General features: G+C 49.1%; 2 protein-coding genes across 20 annotated transcripts in view; one reads left to right on the forward strand and one right to left on the reverse strand.

Moving 5' to 3' along the window:
- Positions 1-1,190: 1,190 nt before the first annotated feature.
- On the reverse strand, positions 1,191-7,488 carry LOC129127608 (uncharacterized). 2 transcript variants are annotated; one of them, XM_077187574.1, is made up of 4 exons: positions 5,214-7,488; positions 4,213-4,348; positions 3,282-3,506; positions 1,191-2,498 (listed from the first exon to the last, which is right to left on the reverse strand). In XM_077187574.1, the coding sequence occupies exons 2-4, from the start codon at positions 4,306-4,308 to the stop codon at positions 1,272-1,274; spliced, it is 1,548 nt and encodes a 515-aa protein (XP_077043689.1). In that variant the 5' UTR covers positions 4,309-4,348; positions 5,214-7,488; the 3' UTR covers positions 1,191-1,271. The 2 variants fall into 2 exon arrangements, with proteins under 2 accessions (XP_077043689.1, XP_077043690.1); XM_077187575.1 differs by having other exon boundaries at positions 3,282-3,443; positions 4,213-7,488.
- A 10-nt stretch (positions 7,489-7,498) lies between these two features.
- Positions 7,499-16,798, forward strand: part of PHF20 (PHD finger protein 20) — a 71,733-nt gene continuing 62,433 nt past the window's right edge. For 10 of the 18 annotated variants that reach the window (XM_077187559.1, XM_077187557.1, XM_077187568.1 and 7 more), the window contains exons 1-3: positions 7,499-7,635; positions 11,090-11,151; positions 16,404-16,452. The gene's annotated coding sequence lies outside the window, so the exon portion shown is untranslated. Of the gene's footprint in view, positions 7,636-7,993; positions 8,195-11,089; positions 11,152-16,403; positions 16,453-16,798 lie in introns of those variants that run through there. The other 8 variants (XM_077187561.1, XM_077187558.1, XM_077187566.1 and 5 more) reach the window with 3 other exon arrangements.

The raw sequence follows: 16,798 nt of genomic DNA on the forward strand, positions 1-16,798 counted from the left end.
CTCAGCTCCCATTCTTGTGTGCACCTTGGGAGCAGTCTGGAGGTCAGCTAGACCTGTGGGACCTCCAGCAGCACTCTGACAAAAGCAAGTACAAGCAGGGTGAAGCACAGTGGGGAGAGCGGGACACAAAGCTCATCCCTGGCCTGCTGCACATTGGTGTGGAGAGTGGAGACCATGTCCAGATGAATCTGTAATACTCCTGCCCCAGAGTGGGATGCTGCAGCAGCTCTGCAGACTGCAGGGCCCCCATGGGGGCTGTGTTGAGGCAGCTGAGGGCTCTGGCAGAGGTCTAGAGACAGGAAAAGACCCTGTTGGCACAGACTCCCCTCCTTCCCACTGCCATGCAGGCCCCAGAGTGGCCAGACAGGGAGGAGTGGAGGGTCTCAGGCAGGGAATTGCTTCAGCCAGGCACAGAGGCCTTCGTGACTACTCTCTGGGGCTGCTCCTTGGGTCCATTGCCCTGCCACAAGTGTGATTGTCTCGGCTGGAATGTAGGGAAGCAGAGCTGCTAAGCTCGGGGCCGGTTTCCCAATAGCACCACTACAGCCAGGCCCTTGAGGGGAAGTAGCTGAAGGACACCTCACTGGGAACTTCCTCCCTGTTTCTCAGGAATGTTGCCTAAACGCTGACTTTTGCCCTTGGACCTCAGGCCCTTGCCTGAGCTGGGTCAGCCATTTCTGTGATGGTGGAAATCCAGTCCAAGCCAGGATCTCCTCCCCTGACCTGCCTCATCGCTGTAGGATTTTCCAGTGTTCATCTGGTCACCGTCCCTGCTTTGCTCCCATTTGCCACTGGCCTGTCCTGTGCTGGATAGGGCAGTGCCCTCCCAGCTCAGTTCCTGGTCAGCTGTCCTATGACAGCTCCTGCTGCTCTCTGACAGTGAGTCGTGTGGAGTGCACAACTCTGCTCATGCTGAGCATAAAGAAAGGATTTTCAGGTGACACCTGAACTCCTTTGCAGAGAAAGCAGAGAAGATCCAAACTGATCCTTCCACTTGCTCAACAGCGAAGCTTGCTAAACAAGACAAAAATACTGGCTACTTCTTGCCTCCCTACCTCAAATTCCCTATAAAATTTGGTCTCAGCATGATAGAGGCTGAAGAATGGAAGATAGGACAGATTACACTAGGGAAAATGCCCAGAGACAGTATGGTCTAGCTAAAGAAAGCACACACAAGGCCTTGGGAATAAACTTTATTGCCACCACAAGGATTTGGTCTGTGTTTGCTGTCTGAGGGCTCTTCAGCTCTCCAGTCACACACCTCACTTGCATCAGATGAGCTTTGGGCGCTCTGCTTTGTGCTGTGCTCTGTCCTGGGCTGGAGGGATGGGCTGTTGGGAAGGCAATGGGTCCACGGTAGAGAAAGTGTCCTCAGTGGCACAGCTCTCTATTCCACCTTGGGATGTGGGTGGGTTTGCAACAGGCCCTTGAAAGTTCTTGTTGAGGGATGGTGCAGGCCCAGGTTGACTAATCCGCTCTAATACTGAGTCAGCAATCCGATTTGACATGGTCCTTATATCCAAAGTGTTGGCTAAGGCTGTTGACTTTAGGCTCCTTTTTCTTTCCAAGTTCTCCTTCACCATTGCACAATCTTCAGGCTCCATGGTTTTGGCACACCCGGCCCCTTCTGCAGGGGCAGGCCACATTGCTTTCAGGCTCTGCTGTTCAGATGCTCTGGGAAATCCTTGTCCAGCTTCCATGCCCTGCCTTGGACATGTTTGGGATGACTGCACTTGTCTGTTGGAGACATTTCCCCCAGGAAGCTCCAGGATTTCAGTGTACTCACAGCCAGTGTCTTGTTCAAACTGAGAAGTTACAGAGGATTCCAAGGTATAATGAACACTCTCAACAACTTCTCTGGTGAGTGTGTCAAGGGAGGTCTTTGAAAGTACTCTGTCTGCAGTGTCCTTGGATTTGTCTGCTTGGGTGGCTCTTCCAGCAAGAGGCAGGTCCTCCCACTTGGCTGCAACCCCTGCCTCAGCAGCTTTGGATGTGCTGGATGCCAGACGGTCCCCCAAGATCTCCAACACTGTTGCTACAAGCTCTTTCGCCATCACTTCCATTTTCTGATGGTGATCTAGAGAAGTATCCAAAAGTTCTGCTCTCATGCAGCCTAAAAGTCTTCCTCTGATTCCCCGGGCAACCCTCTGTAAAAAGCTGACATGCTGATCCCTAGGAATCTTCAACCTCTCCAACACTCTGTACACCACAGTCTCAACCAGCTCTTCAAGCTTCTTGGCTTCTGCTGCAGTTAGTTGCTTAAACACAGCATTCAAGAGGCCATTGTCAGTGCCATCTGGCTTCCTCTGGGAATCAGCAGCAGTGCTGGTATCCTTCTGGCCCAGCTCAGCTCTGGGGTAAGTTTGGCCCTTGTTCAGAGCTGCTCTCCCTTTTCTGCATCCCCCCGATTTTTGGCTCTTGGGTAGGCTGGAAGGGTTTTGAGGCTGCAGCTTCCCCTGACAGGAAGTGTTGGTGATTCTTGGCAGGTTGGGGCCACGCTTTAATTGGGCCCAGGATGGCAGAAGGGAAAAAAAAGTGAAAAGTGAAAAAAAAAAAAGTGACACCTTCCTGAAAAGTGACACCAGGTTGTGGGTCATGTTGCTCGGCCCCTGCATGCTGAGGATTCCTAAGGGCCCAGGCTGGACCTCTGCTTCAGCCAGGCCATGAGGGCAGGGAAGAAGGGCTTCCCTCAGCACGGTGTGTGCCTGCACGTGGCCCTGCTGCCCGTGCCCAGCTCAGTGCCCTGTGCTGGCTCAGCTCCCAGCCGTGGAGTCCTTTCCCCGCCACAGCGCCCGGCCCAGCAGCACCGCCCTGCACAGTCCCATGCCCCTGAACACAACGCTTTGCCTACTTCTTGCTGCCCTAAGATCTGCTCTGACTGTAGCTTGATCCTGGTCAGGTACTGCCTGTACTCGTTGAACTCCTTCACAGTGCAAATCACCTATGGAGGGATGAGGGCAGAATCCCCCAAAAACTGTCAAGCCATGCAGTCGGCCTTCCCCACAACAGCCCGAGCCCAGTGGGAGAGGAGCTGCCCCCAAGCCCTCCCCCCACACCCTGGTGTTGGGGCCACTGCTGTCCCCCCAGCCAGGGCTGAACAGGCAGCGTGGGGCAGGCTGAGAAGGGCAGGACTGGGGCTTGCCAGGGGGATGTTGGCGCTGCTTCTGCTCCCAGGGACACCAACGCACAGCCCTGTCCTCTGGCAGCAGCAGCTGCAGCAAGGGCTGTGGGAGCCCTGCTTGAAGAGGGCTGCTCTTGATCAGCCTGATGTCCAAACCTACCTTGTTTTCTCTGGTGACAAAGCCCTGTTTCTTCAGCAAATGCAGCACGTCCTTGCGCTTGTGGTAGTCCTGAAGGACAGGGTCATGCAGGCAGTTGTATGCTGGGCTGAGGTGGTGGCAGTAGGGATCATCCAGAGTGAAATAAGGAAACGGCCGGTGGAGCTGTAAGAGTTTCCAGAGTATGAAGGAGGCAGGAGAGTGGAGCGAAGAGGTACCACATGGTACCTGTGAAAAGGTAAAGGTCTTCTCCATCCTTCTGTATGCACAGAGACCTGCACAGACAGACTACAGGGCTGGGCTGTGATGGGTTAAGGGAGAAAAGACAAACTGCACAGCAACTCCACCAGCAAATAGGTATCTTAGGCCACCAGGAAGAACTGCAGACCCATCTGCAAATTAACCTTCAAAGGCTCAAATGCAGCCAGTGGAGAGTGGATGAAACCAGTCTCCTTGGGTTAGGCAGGCCCAAGGGCTGTGTTGGCTACCTCCACCTCCAGAAAATCTCTATCTTGGGAAGCTGCAGTGCAAACTGGAGGACAACAGTGTGTGTATACCCAAGGCAGGGAAGCCCAAGTTATTCCAAAGGTTCCAAGAAGGCAAGCAGAAGGTTGGAATCTCACTCACAAGTGCCCCGGGGCCTGGCCCGACATTGTGGGATGAGCTGGAGGAATGAGCTGCCTTGGCACCCAGACACACACAGCTGTCTGCTGAAGGCAGGGGCCTGGCCACACACATGCACAGTGCCAGAAACAAGTACAAAGATGGACAAGTGCTTTCTCCTCTGTATTCCAGGGAGCCTGGAGTTTCCCTTGCCCAGTCCTGTCCAGTTGAAGGGCTGCAGCTCCTGCTGTAGAGCAGGTGGCCTCAAGAAAATCTTTGCATGATGGGGACTCTGTGAAAGAGATTTTCTACCCCTTTCTATTTCCTTTACCTTTTCACCCAGTTTTCCCCTGCAGAAGACAGGCTTGGATCCAGGTGCCACAGGGATCTTGACTGCAAGTGGAAGGTTCAGCAGTTCAGGGTCCATTTTCCTGGTATCTCCTTCTCCCAGGTGTGGTCTTCTGGGGCTGAGATAGGAAGACACAGACACTCAGGTGTTGCCCAACAAGCCTCCTGCATGGCAGTCCTGAAGCCCTGGAGCATCACCCCATGTCCCAGGCTCCCCAGCAGAGCCCTCTATATTGGCCCAGTGGTCCCCTCCCCCCTGATTCCCAGTGCACTCAGCAGTGCCTCTGCCTTCGGCAGGACACCAGCAGTGAGATGGAGCTCCACAGCTCTTGCCGAGACCTCTCATGGTGTTGTGATCCCACTCTTACTCTTACCCCAGAGACACAGCAGCTGTCTCCTAGCTAAATATAGCCAGGGGCATTGTTCCATCATGGTGATGTCACATCCCCGCATTGTCACATCACCGTGCTGACATTGTGTCACATGGAAGCTGCCCACCAAGCCTGGGGGGAGGGGGGGCCACCTGGAGGCTCCTTTGGACAGCCCTGTGGGCTGCCCCCTTCGTGTGACCCAGCTGTGGGAGCTCCTGTCCACAGGCCCCTTCCCCCCTCCTCTGTCCTGTCATTCTGTGTGGCAAAGCTTCCTCACGAACAGGAAGGGATGGGAGAAATTGCCACACCAAAGGTGTGCAGTTTGGGTTCTGCTTTTCCCCTCTTTCCCTTTTTAGGGCTTCTTCCCTGTCATGGCCAAGCAGCCACAACTGGGGGAATTGCAGTAAACTGGATATTTGGCCCATCCCTGGAAACATCTAATTCCCGGTTCACATCTCAAGAAACAGTAGAGAAATAGAGGCTGAGGGAGAGCCCTCTCCTCCTCTTTCGTCAGGCTCCCATTCAGCCCAGACACCTTTCTGCCACCTTCCTGCCACCTTCCCAGTCTCCCCTGCCCTGGTTTCTGCCGTCCTTGTTTGCTCTCACTTCCTACCCCTTCTTGGCTGGATTTGGTGAGATCTCTGGTGCCCGTTCCTCCAGCCTGTCTGGTTCCTTGGGGCAGCTTTTACACTGCAGAGCCGCGCCAGCCTCGCTCTTTGCACAAAGGCAAGAGACAGGCAGAGCAATCTGTTGGAGGTGCAGTGATTGATCACCACGGGGCTCTTGGGAAACAGCGAGGGGCGCAGCTCAGGGACGGTGTTCCTGGGCTCCCAAAGCCCTTTCTGGCACACGCTCCAGCTGCAGCTCTTCTCCATCTTGGCCAGGGGAGGAGCAGCATCGGCTGTGCCCCAGCTTCCCTTTGCCACATGTCCTGCTCAGCCCCGGGGCCATGAGCCCCATAGCACATTCAACTGGCATGGACTGTGATGTTCCCAGCATGATGACATCCCTGCAGAGAAATCCACTGAAGTTCACAGTGCAAAACTGCAGCAGCTCAGCAAGGGTGGGAGCTAGGAGATCTCTGCCTCAAGTCCTGGCCGGGTCTGATGAACAAAGGGGACAGAGGAAAGTAGTGCTGTCTGCCTCTGTTCTCACCCGTTTGGGCTCCTTCCTGGGCCACAAAGCTTAGTTTGTCCACATTTACTACTTTCCTCTGTGTGAGGGGAAGCTCTGGACCCACATTTATCCAACTGATCCAGTCACGATCTGTCTGCAACCTGCATCAGAGCAGGCAGAGACCAGCCTGGTCTGTGGAGGAGTTTCTGTTGCCTGGGAAGGGCTGCCGCTCCATGGCCAGCCACAGCAGGCAAGTTTGGCAAATGTCTGAGCACTCATGATCATTTTAACCATGGACACTAACATCAGAGAAGCTGGACCCCTAGACAGTGAAAAAGGAGAAATGTCACAAATTGGCACAGACACATCCCTGAACTACCAATAGCCATGTGCTCTCAGTGGGAACAGCAAAGCAAAGGAGCCCAGTGGGATCTAGGAAGACCTATTTTGGAGGGGAAGGAAGTGGTTCTCAGGGCAGGTGTTCTATGAGTCTGTAGGTTTTTTTAAGTGATGAAACTCCAGAATGAAATACAGTGCTGTCAAAAAACCCATTACACAAACACTATGCTGATGTTTTGGTAAAATAAAATAATTTTCTATTTATCTCAAAACTTCAGGGTTATTTTCCTTTCTATTTTAATTCTTTCTGCAATTTTTTTTCTCTTCTAGACACCTGCAATGTTAAGACCACTTCTGAAATATTCAGGTTAAAATGCAAATCTGAAAACTGTATTTTCAACCTTTTTTTTTCTCCCTGTTGCAATACTTTTAGCAAGCCACTCTGCTTCCACAGATTCCCAGCACACACAGTTCACAGGCTCTGTCAGAAAAGCACTAGCACCTACTGCTGTACAGTGATGGGGACACTCGGCTTTAAACCATGCTTTGTGCTCCCTGGGTCCTGTGATGCTTGTGGAACTGGGCTGAGGCTGATGTCAAAGAAGCAGCCAGATTTGTGTAGCAACAGCAGTTCCTGCAGCTGGAGGAGGAGGAAGACAGAAGGGAAAAGCCCTTGAGCCATGTTGTGTGTTCCTCTGAAGCCCAAAAGCAGCCGGTGCTATGTGAACACCTCAGCCACAGCAGTTACTCTTTCAGTCACAAAACCTGACAGGCGGCAACCCTCTGCTGGTCTGTGGCCTCTGAGCAGAATTTCAAGGATTATCCCAGGAAACCGACCCGAACCAGGGAAAATTTATCCACCCAATTCCAGCATACACAGATTTTTGCTCTTCTATGTCAATCTGGTTTGGGCTTTAACCCAGCATAAAACTACCAAAAAAAAGAAAATGAAATTAATTTGCCCCTGAACAACTCTGTTATCTACAGCTGAACCCACAGTCTTCTGACTGTACCAGAGGGTGAGCACGGCTGAGGAGCAGTGACGATCCCCTCGGATGGGCACTACTCAGGCCCACTCGCTTCCCGGCACATGGGGCAGCAGTGAGGGCACCGAGCCGAGCCAGCTGCGACAGCCACGGGCGGGTGTGCGCAGGAGCGCCCGCATCCCGACATCCGCCTCAAGGAAGGCTCAAGGGAGCAGGCCGCCAACTCTCCCCGGTATTTCACCGCCGTGCCACCTCAGCGCTCACGCTCCCGGCAGGGCACTGCGACTGTGCCCCGCTGCAGGCCGAGCCCCCGCCGGGCCCCTCCCGCCCCGGCAGCACCGCCGGCCCCAGGGGCCCGCCGGGCCGGGCCCCGCCCCGCTCGGCTCCATGCCCGGCCCCGCCCTCTGCGCGCTCCCTCCGGCCGGAGTGGGCGGGTCTTCCGCGCCCCCCCCGCCCCCCCCCCCCCCCCCCCCCCAGCGGCGCCGCATCGCGGCGGCCATTTTGTGCTGCTGCGGTCGGTGCTCGGGGCTCGGCGCGCCGCGGGCCCGGTGGAGGTGGCTCCGTTCTAACCCTTTTTCCCGTACAGATCCCTCGGTAAGAGCGCGGCGGCGCCCGGGCAGGCCGGGCCGCCTGCCCGATCCGGCGCTGCGGGCCCGCGGCGCGGCGGGGAGACGCGGGGAGGGAGGCCGGGCGGGCGCGTCCCCGCGCACAAAGGGCCGGGCCAGGCCGGGCCGGGCCGGGCGGCGCCTCCCGCCTGCGGCCCCGTGGCGCCGAGCGGGGCCGCTCCCGCCTCGCCGCAGCCCGGTGCGCTGAGGCCCGCAGCTCGGGCCGGCCCCGGCCGCTCCCCCGTCCCTGACTCCCTGTCGCCGCCCGCGCACGCCGGCCCGCGGAGCTGCGCGGGCAGGTGAGTCTGTGCGGGCCGAACGCCGGCGCCGAGTGACCTTGTGGCGGCGCCGGGGCCCGAGCCGGGGCACGGGCCGTAAGGCGGGGGCTGTGCCGCAGCCCGAGGCGGGGATTTGACGGGTCCGGAGCGGCGCCCGGCGGGCCGGGTGCGGCGGGGAGCGGGACGTCAGGGCCCGGCGGCTCTGAATTCCGGGGCCGCTCGGCGGTGTACGTCACCCGGACCCGGGAGTGGGGAACCCGCGCTGAGCAGGTACTTGCCCTTCCAGATGTTGAGCGCGGCAAGGGGAGGCTTCCGTTCCTTTCCTGTCCCGTTAAGTCTAGAGCAGTTGGTAATCTGTAGCCATTCCAGGGTTTAGTTAATCTAAACAGGTACAGTTTCGGGAAACCGTTTTATCTCCTTTACTGACTTAAAATCTGGGTACCAGAGATGTTTCTCTGGTCCCAGGCTGTTGTTTCTAGCCTAAATACTTAAAAATAAACCAGGAGAGATATCTGAAAATTGATGAGTCCAAGTTAAGTAAAATAAATGTCACTAAGCTACAGAATTTTGTTGTGTTGTATGCAGTAGGGAATTAAACAAAATATTTAAGCAATGGTAGTGACTTGAAATAACCTTTTGTAAGTATCTATACAGCACTTAGTAATGGAGCATCTCTGTAACTAATGCTTTTGACCTGCGTTCATTTAATTTTCTATAATGTGTTATGAATCCTTTTGCAGAACCAGTTTTGAAAAAAAAGGTCAAGCAAGAAGGCTTAAGCAAAGATCAGTCATATAATTCTCTGTTTTAATTTTTGTGACTTCTAAACTTTCATAGTAATAAAGGGAGGTGACTTAGATGAATGCATGTTTTTCGAATGCATGCTAAGTCAGCTTGTGGAAGAGTTCGCTAGTTTACGCTCTTGCTGATAACTTCATGGATGTCTCCTCAATGGAAATAAAATTTTACTTGAGCAGGCTGAGAGTAAAATCTGTCTGCCTGTAATTTTAAGGTCAAGTTGGGAATGAGGCTAGAGTATTAATTGTTCATAACGATACTGCCTTGACTGAAATGTAAGAAGCATGTAATTTATTCTTACCTTTAATTGGCAAAGCTCTCTGTAGCACTTGCTTTTGCTCCTGTAGTTCCTGCATGACCTAGGCAACGATAATGACTTAAATTCTCCCTCTTGGCCAGGAAAGGAGAGCACAACCCTAATTTAATAGTAGGGGATGATAAATTCTCTCTAACTGCACATATTATTTATAACTGCATCTGCAGAAGATAGGTATTGTCTGTAGCTGTAATTTGTCAGCTGACAGGCTGACACTAGCTCTCTTGCCTGTGTGACTGATGTCCTGTGCACGTGTGAACACTTGCATTGTGAGCTGAGCTAAAGAATGTACAGGGGACAGGGGAAGGATTTATTGCTCAGCCCTACAAGTGGTTGTTGTCAGTATTTAAACTGTACTCTTGATGGTTGTCTAGTTGCATGGTTACAGTGGGGTTTTTTAAAAATCTTAAAAAGAGCAGTCCTTTGGACTGGTGCATCATACTGAGAAGTGTTGTGAAGTGCTAATGAGTTCATTGTATGTTTGAGTAAGTCATCCTTTCTTTTTTGCTGAAATTAATTCCTTGTCTTCATACTTTGTACTTTTCTGTTCCTTGCTTGCCTACAGGTTTGTTTTGACTGCTTGTACTTCCTGCAGGAAAATACTTTCTTCAGGTGAACAATGGTGGTTTGGAACTCTTGGTTTGTCCTTGCTGTCCAAATACCAATAGCCACATGGCCTGTGTATTTCTAAAGACCTTTCAGAACTACTGGCATTCCAATATTTTTGTGACTGCAAACACTAGGCTTAAATGATGATGAATGCATGGGTGTATACTGTGTCTATGGTGACTAGCTGCAGATAATAATGTTGGAATATAAACACTCCTTTTGGAGGCATGTTAGTTTGTTGACATGCTTCTGTGTCTTTTTACTGGGCTTGAGGATTTTCAACCAGCCTTATTTAAGTGTAGGCAGCTATGGTCTGCCTTATTTTTTCATAAATCTACCTGAAATGGAGTTCTTAGGATTGCTTAAACAGAAATTGATTAGAAAGGAAAACATGTCTTCAGCTTGGTTGCCTGTATTAATGAAAAGAGAGGAAGCACTGTTGCTTATTGTGCGGGGGTTTTGTTTTGTGGGCTTGATTGTTGTTTTTTGTTGTTTTGTGGGCTTGATTGTTTTTGTTTGTTTTGGATTTTTTAATATGAAGTTAGCATCAAAGAGCTTTTCTGATCTGGTTACTAATGTTAAAATACTAGTTTCAGAATTGACTCACATTTCTGCTGCTTAAAATCAGCACTTCTTTCCCAAGGAATTGGAAAATATCCTCTAGTTCCACAGAGTCGTTGAGTAAGGAAAATATGTTAAACACCTCTGTGCTCCAGATGCAGAGCTGAGCATCCTTAGCCTAGACCTGTGCATCAGGGATGCAGAGTGCTATGGGTAGGGTTGGAGTTAGAATTTTAGTTAGTTTTAAAAGCATGTGTTGGCATAGCAGAGGTTGTGAGTACACCAGGCTGGAATTGCTTCTTCCCTATACTGTAGTTTGCTAATGGCTTTTTTTGTTCCAAGACCCCGTGTATTTGTATCAGTCATTTCCCTATGCTGCAGCTGTCTTTTGTTGCTGTTACCAGGCTTGCAGAAATAGGCACTTAGTTTTTTTTTGTTTTCCTGATGTCCTTTCATCTCTCAGCTGGGAGACAAGTCTGCAAGCAGCCTTGAAATGCACCCCTTTCTTTTCTTTTCTTTTAAAACAAATAGGCAAGTTGCATCCTTCTTACAGGGTGACATGTGCACAGATGATCTGTCTACTTAATTAATTACCTTAAATAAAGATAATTTTTTATCAGTACTTATGGCAATATAACTTGGAAAATTTTCCTTTATTTGGATGTCTTGAAAATATCCTCTTCTTTATCAGCAGGTAGGGTGGATTTGGTTCTGTCAAGGCAAGAAGCAATGAAACAATGCTGTGTCTAGGAGTCAGGACACTGTATACTGACTGGGTGGAAGCAGTGACCTCTGCGATTTTCATTAGCCAGTGTTGCAGGTGCTGCAAATGATCTGTGAAAAATGTTTTTCAGACTTTTTTTTAATGGATATTTTTACAGGTAGATTTCTTCTAGGAGTCAAAAGTCCCAAGTCCAGTTACTGCTTCAGGTACTGTAACCAGGTAATTTTTGTGCTTTCTGATTTGCTCCTTCCATTTTTGGTCATAATTTTTTCATCTGATAGCTAAAATTCATGTTGATGCTTGGTGATAAAGTCTTAGGTTCAGCAGCCTGCTGTAAGTGTATATTGTGCTGCTGGAACACCCAGAGCAACCTCTGAGCTGGGATATCGCAGCTGATGGGTGTGGTGCTGGGTGGTAATTTAGCCAGGTAACTGGGATCCCTGTCCTGTGATGCAGGCATTGACTGGGAGATCAGGAAGAGGACAAACATTTAGTCTCTGGAGGCAACTCCTGTCAAGTGTGAGGGAAAGGTACTCTCTCAAGGATGATGTAATAGTGCAAGAAGGTGGACCACTGTAGAGAAAGGTATCCGCTACCCAAGAGAATCAGCTGTGCTGGGGATAATCTATAGGGATTCAAATAACGAGCCTATCAATCCAGATGAGGTCAGAATACATAAATGTTGAGCCCCTGGGCTCACTTGGCATGTTTCTTTAAAGAAGGTACTACCTTTCCCTGAGGTGGGCACACAAGAGAAATGCTGCAACATTCTCGGGAGGGTAAAAAACCAAATCTAAATGGTAAACTTTAGCAGAGCAGGAATTTAGCAAAATTTAAAACAAAACAGTCAATTGGAATAAAGCATTTCATTTAGCAGATTCCACCCATCCAACCTTATATTACCCATATTCCAAGAAGGGGAAGTTAGGAGTGAAAAAGAGAGAAAACCAAGATACAGCTACCATCTTTGATCCAAGTGCAGTCTCAGCTATCATAAACTCCAAGGATGATAGGAAAGTTACCACATGCATCTTAAAGCAGTGGGTTTTACCTGCTCTGGTCTCCTGTGGCTATGCTTCCCAGGTGGGACTTGTGGTTATCTTTGGAGCTAGATTGAGGCTGCAGGCATGGGGTGTGGGGCATTCCTTTCAGTGTGACAGTGCCTGACAATCATTCTGGGCTGGACTAAAGGTTCCTGGAGATGGGGTTGTGGAATGGAGCAGTGCACCTCCCACTTTCCGCAGAACTGCCCCCTCCCTTTCAGTTGATTTGAGCCAGTAATAATTTTCTCTAGTTTTTCACAACAATCCATGTGGCAGAAGTTTGGATGGAGTGTGCCATTTTCATACTCCAGGGCATTGATATTGATGTCAATGAAAGAAGGAGGACAAGAAGTGCTCCGGGTGACTACCTGATTCAGGCAATTTGAGATCATCTTTTTTCCTCCTGACTGACCGGTGGCTGTGAACTGTCCCAAGACTCTGGACAGACGTGAAAGACTTGAGCAAGTTGGAGAGGAAATGTCCTGTAGCCCTAATTGGCCAGTGCATGGGTACAATGGAGAGTGGACACTGACAGTGAAGTATTTTGGCCTGAACGCACCATCACAGAGTGCTACTGTGCCAGACGTGCTGGAACTTCAGTATGACCTGAAGTCCAGGGCAGCAAAGTGGTGCCACCATTGAGATTGCCAGTGTGTTTTTCTCTATTCCTTTAGCAGCAGAGTGCAGGCCACTGTTAGTTTTTACCTGGAGTGGCATCCAGTACACCTAGAAGCGGCTACCCCAGAGGTGGAAGCACAGTCTTACCATTTGCCATGGACTGATGTAGGCTGCACTGGAAAAGGGTGAGGTTCCAGGGTTCCAGAACACTTGTAGTACAATGATGACATCATTGTATGGGGGCAACACTGCAGAGGAGGCTTTTGAGAAAAGGGGAGAAAATAATCCAAATCCTCCCTAAGGCTGTTTTTGCCACGATCAAGGACTTGCCCAGAAAATTCAGTTCCTCGGAGTAAAATGGCAGGATGGATGTTACGAGAGTCCAGTGGATGTGCTCATCAAAGTAGTGTGTCCAGACAGCAAAAAGGAAACACAGACTTTCTTAGGAACTATGGGTTTTTGCAGGATGCATATTCCATAAGATAGTCAAGATTGTAAGCCCTCTCTGTCATGTGACACGGGAGAGCAACAATTTTAGGTGGGATTCTAAACAACAACAAGTTTTGGACAAACTCAACAGAAGATTGTGCAGCAGCCTTTGGGCTACTCAGGACAGGATAAGATGTGAAAAATATGCTCTACGTTGCAGCTGGGAAGCGTGGTCCTTCCTGGAGTCTCTGACAAAAAGTGCCCATGGAGACTTGAAGACAACCCCTGAGGTTCTGAATTTGCTGATAAAGAGGATCTGAGGCCTGTTACACCCCAACTGAAGAAGAGATCTTGACAGGTTATGAAGGGGTTGGCACTGCCTCAGAAGTGATTGACACTGAAGCACAGCGCTTTCTGGTATTCGGACTGACAGTGCTGGACTGGATGTCCAAGGGAAATTCCCTTCTAAACATCATGTCACTGACATCACGTGGAATAAGTGAATGGCTCTGACCATGCAGTGAGGTCAAATAGGAAACCCCAGTCACCCAGGGATCTTGGAAATAATCACAGCGGCATGAAGGCAAAAATATCCGTACCATCAGAAGAGGAGGAAGAAAAGGTGCCACCATGCTAAGGAGACTCCACCATATAAACAGCTACCAGAAAATGAAAAGTGATGCTCTCTTCACTGCTGCTTCCTGTCGTACCATAGGGACAAATTGGAGATGGAAAGCTGCCATTTGGAGTCTTACACAGTGAGTTGCAGAAGCTATTGAAGGACAAGGTGGTCCTTGCAGAGCTGAAAGCCATCTAGCTGTCCTCAAATATTGCTGAATGAGAGAAATGGCCAATATCCTACCTCTGCATTGGTTTGTGGATGGTGGCAAATGCTGGGGGGAGGGGGGCTGGACCAGTGAAAAAAGACCAGTTGGTAGTGCAGAGGGAAACCCATCTGGGCTGCTGAAGTGTGGCTGCCTGGGTAGAGAAATTGACTGTAAAAGTATGTTGTGGAGATGCACACATACCCAAGAGTTGGGCTACTGAAGAGTATTGCAACAATGAACAGGTGGATCAGGCTGCCAAGGTCAAATTGCCTCAGGTGGATTATTTCTGGCTTGGTGGGCGTCCTGTGACACCTTGTGTCATCTGGAAAGAGATGCAACATTACAGATGGACTCATGACTGTGGGGTGGACTTAACCATGAATACCATCTCCAGGTTATCCATGACTGTGAAATGTGTACTGCAGTCAAGCTGGGCAAGTGGGTAAAACCACTGTGGTATGGGGGGGAATGGTCAAAATATAAATATGGGGAGGCCTGGCAGATTAATTACATCACACTCCTGCAGACCCACCAAGGCAGATGTTACATGCTGACGGTGGTGGAAGGCACCACTGGATGGGTGGACCTACCCCATGCCCCTCAGCACTGCCCAGAACGCCATCTGGCCCTTGAAAAACAAATCCTCTGTCAGCATGGCACTCCAGAAAGAATTGAGTCAGACAACAGCCTCATAGACATCTGAGCCAGATACTATGGGATTGAGTGGGTGTATCGTATTTCTTAACATGCACCAGTCTCTGGAAAAATTGAACAGCATAATGGACTGTTAACAACCATATTGAAAGTAATGGGTGGGGAACCATCAGACATTGACATCTACACAGAGCAAAAGCCACCTTGTTAGTTAACACTTGAGGCTACACCAGTCAAGCTGGCCCTTCACAATCAAAACCTCCACATTCTGTAGAATGGGGTATGGTCCCCATGAGGGATAGATTATGAGGAATATATTAGGGAAGACAGTTTGGGTTAGTCCTACCTCAAACAAAGGCAAGCACATCTGGCGGATTGGTTTTGCTCAAGGACCTGGGTGCTCTTTGTGGGTAATGCAGAGGGACAAGGGAACATGATGCGTACCTCAAAGGGATTTGATTTTTGGGTGAGAAGAGTCTGTAATGTTGAATTGTATAATATTGGTTGGTGAATAATAGTGCCACTGTGTGCCATAACTGCAGTTGACAAAGGTGTACAGACTGCTCCAGATATACCAGTTGTGAATTCCTGATGCAGTTTGCCACCAACCCTCTTGCCCTAGAAGACCTCTATGATGGATGGAATCCACAGTCTTGGACTAAATGAACTCAACAGACGTCTTGGAGGGACAGCCATTAATGATGGAAATGATACCCGTGCTTTTGTAGATACCTATGTCTGTGTGTATATATATTTATGTGTGTGTGTGTATGTGTATAGTTGGAAACAGGTAGGATTTGGACATGATGTATGTAGTACAGAATAAGGGATGGATAATGTCCTAATAGCCAGAAGAGGGTGTGGCGAGAATCTGATGTGGATATGCAGAGGGGTGTCTGTGTGTTTTTAAGGGTCTCTTAAGCATCTCTCTAGTTTGGATTACAGCAGCCTGCTGACCTGTACTGAATGAAATTCTGCGCTGCCACCTCACATCGTTTTCTGGGGACCGGGGAAAGGGATCCCTTCCAGGTTGGGGTGGTTTGGGTGTGGTCAGGTTAAGTCAGGCTCTGCACTGAGCATTCACGTGTATATTGCTTGCCTCTCTTGTACACTTCTTAATACCATTACTTTTACAGTTCATTTTCTTATCTCATTGCTGTTTTCAGTAAACTGTTCTTATCTCAACCAATGATCTTTATACTTTTGTGCCTCTGATTCTCCTTTCAGTGGGAACACTTGATGGAAGAGTACTATTCCTAAACCACAATAGGTTCTATGCAGCTTCAGTTCAGGTAGAAATTGGGAGCAGTGTCATTACAGTGCCAAATCTGCAGCCTAAATTGGGCTTCTGGGAACAATTCAAATGGCTGTCTTTCCTACTTCTGCAGTGTGAGGAAGCCTACATGTATTGACAAGAATTGGATTTGTGGATGAAGAAGCAATTCTGAGAAACTATTGTAGTTCGTTCTTGTATTAGCAAAACACAGCTCCTTCTGCCATGTGGTGAATGTAGATTATCCAATTGAGTATGTCTTCACTGACAGGAGCGGACTGCTTGCTTAGTATGTAGTTAGTTAATACTGCAGTACCTGTTGCACTAAAGTAGGAGTAATCATAAAGTTACTGGTGACTTTTAGTTGACAACAGATAAATAAATGGTGGAGAAATATGATGTAGATATGCAGAGAGAATGTCTTTGTGTCAAGGTCTTTTAAGAGTCTCTCTAATTTGGATCACAGCAGCCTGCTGACCTGTACTGAAATATTTTCAGATTAAATTTTTGTTCTAGAGGTATTATTCTATTATGCAGCTACTGTTGACTGTAGGGAGAATATTTTTTTGAACACTGAACTACTTTTAGTCTCAGAATTCACATGTTTTTGTTTTTCCTTTCCTGTAGGTACACAGCACTGGTTGGAATGTTTGCAGCAACATAAACAAGTTTCTTGGTGAGTATAAGCATAGATCCTTTTTTAATTTCCTTAAGCTTTTGAATTTTGCTTTAAAATTCAGGTTTTACTTAAATACTATCACAGAGCTTCTGCAAGACTTATCTGCATTGAATTCTTGTATTCTTAAAGGCTGCCATTTTTTCCTTAAACTGAAAATAAACAGCCTCATTAAAGTAGGTTTTCATTAATATTGCTTTATTTAGGAAAAACTTAATTTATTTTATGTGACTTAAACCTTTTTCCAATTTCTTCCTGTTTGTTCAGTGCTTAGGTGCTTGTTTTTTATCTTTAGTGTTTACAGGAAAAGAAACCAGAACATAGGACATGATCAAATGACTGAAAA

This window comes from Agelaius phoeniceus, chromosome 17 (genome assembly GCF_051311805.1).
Source record: "Agelaius phoeniceus isolate bAgePho1 chromosome 17, bAgePho1.hap1, whole genome shotgun sequence".
Taxonomy (NCBI): Eukaryota; Metazoa; Chordata; class Aves; order Passeriformes; family Icteridae; genus Agelaius; species Agelaius phoeniceus.